The sequence below is a fragment of the Bidens hawaiensis genome, unplaced genomic scaffold (genome assembly GCF_021521415.1).
Source record: "Bidens hawaiensis isolate Kalapana, Puna unplaced genomic scaffold, B.hawaiensis_p1.1 tig00010577_1, whole genome shotgun sequence".
In the NCBI taxonomy this organism is placed as follows: Eukaryota; Viridiplantae; Streptophyta; class Magnoliopsida; order Asterales; family Asteraceae; genus Bidens; species Bidens hawaiensis.
Genome location: NW_027491810.1, coordinates 261,373 through 267,168, shown reverse-complemented (window position 1 = coordinate 267,168; position 5,796 = coordinate 261,373). Strand labels below are relative to the sequence as shown.

The 5,796-nt window shown below is 37.0% G+C and overlaps 1 protein-coding gene across 1 annotated transcript; it reads right to left on the bottom strand.

Annotated features, from left to right (window-relative positions):
* Positions 1 to 763: 763 nt before the first annotated feature.
* On the bottom strand, positions 764 to 5,446 carry LOC143535717 (serine protease SPPA, chloroplastic-like). The gene is made up of 13 exons (XM_077029897.1): positions 5,279 to 5,446; positions 4,223 to 4,406; positions 3,998 to 4,135; positions 3,717 to 3,887; positions 3,528 to 3,631; positions 3,325 to 3,392; positions 3,065 to 3,234; positions 2,913 to 2,982; positions 2,682 to 2,836; positions 2,504 to 2,606; positions 2,340 to 2,427; positions 2,117 to 2,260; positions 764 to 1,004 (listed from the first exon to the last, which is right to left on the bottom strand). Exons 1-13 carry the CDS (start codon positions 5,345 to 5,347, stop codon positions 789 to 791), a joined length of 1,680 nt encoding a protein of 559 aa, XP_076886012.1. The 5' UTR covers positions 5,348 to 5,446; the 3' UTR covers positions 764 to 788.
* Between the last annotated feature and the right edge of the window lie 350 nt (positions 5,447 to 5,796).

Genomic DNA, 5,796 nt, shown 5'->3' with positions numbered 1-5,796 from the left:
TTAAGTGAGACGAGAATGAAGGCGTTGGCGGATGCACTCAAGCTTAGTGAGGTAGATTTTATTTCGTGTGTGCATGCAAGTGGTTGGAGCTTCATCCCTAGTGGGTTTGAGCAACAGGTAGGCGCTCAAGGGTTCATAGTCAAAGGTTGGGCACCACAATTGGCAATACTACAGCGTCTTTTGTGGCTCATTGCGGGTGGAACTCAACATTGGAAGGATTTGCATCGGGTGTGGTGATTCTGACATGGCCAATGGGTGCAGACCAGTTTGTCATTGCCGCACTACTTGTTGATCAGTTGGGCATTGGGAAGCGAGTTTGTGATGGTGGACCCGAGAGTGTTCCTGACTCAATCAAGCTGGCTCAGTTGTTGGATGAGTCATTGAAGGTTGGCACGCCCGAGAGGGTTAAAGTTAAGGAGCTCAGCCGAGCAGTTGTTGACGCAGTCAAAGAAGGAACATCAGCAAGGGACTTGAATACATTCGTGAAGCTTTTATCCAAGCTCTAATATTATTAAGGATTCACGTGTCGCATTAAGTATTGATGTAAGACTAGCAGAGAGATAAATAGCAGCAGTTTCAATAATTTTACTCGCATATTTTCAACAGCTAGTGTTGATTTGCATGATTGAGGTACAATGATTTTTCATATTAACACGGCAATACTGCAATAACTTAAAACATAAGATTTAACTTACACGACGTTTTGTATATATGAAACAGAACAAATAAAGTTATTCACTGCTAATTTTGGCATTATATAAACATCGAAATAATTAGGGAACCTGAGATCAAAGAGAAGTCAGGTAATCTTTTAGCAAACCAAATGAAGAACCTTCTGACCCATCAAACATTATTCCGTCCATCCGGGCTTGCACTCCATCACACGCCGCAGAATCATTCTGCAGATGCTTTAGTGTTGTGTCTATCCCAATTGCTGAAGTCAACATGCTAAAAATGATTTTTTGTAAAGAGAATGACGGTTTTGACATCTCAACCAGAGTAACCTATTGGCATGATCAACAAATCAACAATATTGCGATAACAAACATATGGGTCGTAAGTTAGCATGTAGCTTGACAGAAGTAGCAATTTCAACCCATTTATATAAAAGCGGGGATAACTCAATCAGTCAAGCAGACAAAATTGGAAAAGACTTGGCCGTTATGGAGACGGTGGGTCAAACGGTTTAAACGGATGAAAATTGTCCAAAGCATGCATGAATGCTTATGACCTCTTAAATCATTCTATCTAATAAAGTAAATAATTATTTTTAGTAACGGATCAGTAATCTGTAAACTCAGAAAAAGAAAAAAGAAAGTGTTGCCGGGTCAACCCAGCCCGTTTTGACTGGCCCTTAAAAATGATTAGTGTTAAATGGACCTGTGTGAGATAAGAACTTGCTCTAGTTACATTTCCATTGGATCTAGGCAACAATCATGAACCATTTTTCGAAGAATGGGTCGATTTCGGTAAAGATTCTTTGCATATGGGTTGGGTTAACTTGGGGTCCACTCAAACTATGCGTGTCAATAGGTCTAGTCAAATTAGATAAAGGGTCAAAACAGGACACTTTTATGTTACAAATTTAAAACGGGCCTAAATGGGTCAACACCACCCACGACCATTGATTCTCGCCACTATCTAAGTATCGATGCCACCACAAGTACCGCCGACTCCACCACCAACCCCCCCACCTACTCACTGCGCCGGCACCACTGCAACACCGCCACCACCTAAGCTGACACCTTCACCCGTCGCCACTAGTCGCCATAAAAATAAAAACGGGTGAACCTATTTTAATATTTTTTTATTTTTTTCTTCTAAAATGTCTTATTTCAACCATTTCCTTTTCGACCAGATTCGGTTTTGTACAAACCAAATTGACATTTTTAGAGTGTCAACTTGTTCAGAACCTATTTTCACCCGAGCCCGTTTTCACCCGTTACCAACCAGCCCGACCGACCCGTTACACTGTCTCCATCATGTGAGAAATGCAATAGTTCACATGATAAATAAAAAAAAAAGCAGTTTGATAATGTGGTTTTTTTATATATGTGTTAATATTAATCAAACTTGACAAACATAGAGAGCAAACAGAGAGCACAATGAAACAAACCTTCTTGCTGTGAGGAATGTTGGCCTTGTGTTTGGCAATAGCAACAGCCCGCGAAAACCCTCCAATCGCATCAACTAAACCCCGTGAAGCAGCATCATTACCACTCCATACCCTCCCTTGGGCAATCTCCTCCATCTTATCCACCTGCACTCGTCACCACTTCATTGCTAATGGTGTAAAATCTAAAAACAATTATAAGCTACATAATCAAGTTACCACATACACTCATTGATCTTGAATGGGCTGCATTGTCACGAAACCGTTTATAGATATGCTCAGCACGCTCCGCAAACAGTTTCTCTTCATCAGGTCTGCACAGAGATTTGTAAAGTGGTGAGGAATTTAAAAAACTACAAAAGTTTTTATTACGGTCAAGAATAATCTCACCTAAATGGCCGGTCAGCAGCATACAGCTCAGCATACTGTCCCTTCGATATCACTTCTTTGTTGAAACCAATCTTTTCATACAGCTTTCCCAAATTGAACTTAGCTGCAACAAACTTAGTCAGAATTTAAAACTTAACTCCAAATTTAAGGAAAATAATTGCAGGATATTGTAACTGACTTGTGACAACACCAATTGAACCAGTCAAAGTAAGATTCTCGGAGACTATAACATCTGCCGCCATTGCCATGTAGTATCCTCCACTAGCTGCCATATCAACCATTGATGCAACTACTGGCTTAGATTCAGCTAATAGTTTAATTTCCCTCCACATTCTGCACAAAAGGATACCCTTTATTGTTGGATAAGTGTATCTAGAGGTAAAAGACATATATGGTCAAAATCACTTACATGTCAGAAGCAAGAAAATCACCTCCAGGGCTATCAATTCGGATGATTACAGCTTTATACTTTTTTGAATCTGAAATGTAAACAAAAACTTAAGTCCATAAGAGAATATGCATGTTTCCAAGAAAAAATGAAGCATATGATGTTTTACATACCTCTTATTTTGCTAATCTTTTTGATGAATTGTTCGGTTATGATGCCTGAACTAGGTGAAAAAAATGAAGACCCTTCTACACGACCAATGCTACCGGAAGCTCTAATTACTGCAATTCGGTCCTTGCCACCTGATAACCCCACACTCCATTTACTAACTTTTGAGTATTTCCTGAAACCATGATAATAAGGTAGTCTATAAATGCAGAAATATGAAAAATATAGAGAGAAGAAAAATAAAGATTATACGAGAGATATTCACTTGTATTCAATAAGTGGAAGTTTTTTCTTCTTCACAATGCCCAATCTTGTTTTCAGCATAGATGTAACCTAAAAAGGTTAAGCATTACCACAAACATCAATAATGTTTCTCTCAAGCATTTAAATGGTTTCCTGAATTCTTAAACAATTGTGTTCCGCTATAATAGGTAGTTTAGACAACATTTTTTTTTTTCATTTGTATACCTCATCGTCATACTTTATATCCGTTATCCATCCATCTTCTTTTAACTTTTCGATTTGGTAAACTCCTTCGTTAATAAAGCTTTCAATTTCTTTCTTGCTCTTTCCTGTAAAAGAAACAAAACAATTCAAACGCTTTACTTTAATGCATCAAGATTAATAGGAAAGACACAATTACACAAATTACTTCACCTTTGTCTTTAGAAACCGTATCAACCCAATTTTCATAGATATTGTCTATCAATGTGGTAAGCACCTCACGATTTTCTTCAGACATGTTCTTGCGAGTTAACATCTCACCAGCACTCTTGTATTTACCGATCCTCTTTACCTGTGGCTCCACACCTACTTTCTCAAGCACGCCTTTACAAACACCACTTTGGTTAAGTTCATATATGTAATCATTTGAACACATGATAATAAACCAAGAGCCATTCTTCTTAGTGGAACTAAAATATAGCGTGTCAACTTACCTCCATAAAATATGGCTCGAGCAGTTAAACCATATAACGAAAAGTAAGCACTCGGAGGGGCGTAGAGCTCATCACAGGCACATCCAATGTAATACTCCTTTTCATGCCATTCAGGTGCATAACCGATAACAAACTTTCCTATATTGATTGTATTGTCACAGCTAATATTAGAAAATATCTGAAACATAAAGTAAACCATATAAAAGATTGTATATCATCATCTACCTGACTTCCTAAAATTCAATATGTGCCTTCTAATTTCTTCTATTTTACCCCATCCACAACTCAGGGTTTCAATGTGAAGATAAACACCACATATATGAGGATCATATGCTGCCTTGATCAAGTTTTCACATAGCTTTGGTAGGGATAAACCGGAAGAGAAACGACTCTTCAACTGATCAGATATCTGAATTTCGCATATTTAATTTAGGGGCGCGCGTGAAACCGAAAAAACTGAACTGAAACAAAAACGAACGGTTTGGTTTTGGTTTTGCATAGGGGTGTCAATTGTTAAAACAACCCGTACCCAACACGGAAAAAACAGGTTTTGGTTACTAACACAACCCGTTTAAGAAAACGGGTCGGGGTCGGGTTAACTGTTAACCCGTTTAAGTAATTAAAATTAAACTTTGAAAATCATGTTTCCATTTTCCATTTTCCGAATATACTCTTGCAATTTTCAATCAAAATTCATGATTTTAATTATTTAAAAAAAAATCATATTACTCATTTTCTCTACCAACTCTAAAATATATCAATTTTATTTATAAAAAATCATTTAATCTTTTTGGTAAATGGTTCAAACGGGTCGTTTTCAGGTGGGTTCAACCCGAATTTGTGTGTGTGCGGGTTAGGGTTGAAATATTTGGCACAAACAATAATATGGGTCGGGTTTAGGTTGCACGTTTCAACCAGTCAACCCGCCAACTCAACACGATTGACACCCCTATTTTGCATGCAATAAAAACCCAGAAAAAAAAACAACAAACCGAATTTATAGATTTTCATTTTTTTGTCCAAGTAATTTATATTAATGGAATAAATATGAAACTCACATATTTTATCCTAAATTTATAATAATCAATTTGTTATTACTCAACAAAACATTTCAGGCCCAAATTTATTATTTCCGGCCCAAAACTTTCAAGCTTATATATAGTTATATGGCAAAACCGAAACCAAACTGTTTTAAAATTTTCAAAAGCCCAAGCCTAAAACCTATATATTATTGAAAATTCGCAATCAAACTATGTAATTCATCATCAATCGAAAACAGACCTTCCCGCGCAATTTGATATTCAATACGCTGCGGTTGCGAACAGTAAGCCATGGATAAGCAATTATCATGCGTAGGTTAACCGCGAGTCTCTTCCACGCGCCTGGAGCTTTGTATTCGAATTCGCCGGTAGGATACTCGCCGGCGTTATCCGATTTGGATTTGAATTCGCCGTCTGAAGCATCATCTTGGTGTTAGATTATTATTTCAATATAATATAATAATTAAATAGATGTAATTATTATGCTTACTTGTTGAAGCCATGATTGGTGGTTAGATTAGATAGTGTAGTGGTGATCAAGCTCGTTAAAAATGGCTGTAATTAAGAAAAGTCAAAGCCAAGTCAACTGTTCTTTTCTTTCTCTAAGTAAAAGACTTTTGAGGTTTGATTTGATTTGATGGATAGATCATCTGGTCTTTAACATTATGTTAATGTCGTGTTTGAGATTGTTTATTTAAGTCTTGTTATAACTTATAATTTTTTTAAAAAGTTAATAGGTTATATAATTTGTAAAAACGT

What these genes read in the sequence shown, in the direction of transcription:
- LOC143535717 (XM_077029897.1), bottom strand. Translation starts at nt 5,347, where the DNA reads ATGATAATTGCTTATCCATGGCTTACTGTTCGCAACCGCAGCGTATTG. An exon ending in ATATCAAATTGCGCGGGAAG is followed by an intron (nt 4,407 to 5,278) that starts GTCTGTTTTCGA and finishes TGCGAAATTCAG; the next exon opens with ATATCTGATCAGTTGAAGAG. An exon ending in CCCATTCAAGATCAATGAGT is followed by an intron (nt 2,261 to 2,339) that starts GTATGTGGTAAC and finishes TGACGAGTGCAG; the next exon opens with GTGGATAAGATGGAGGAGAT.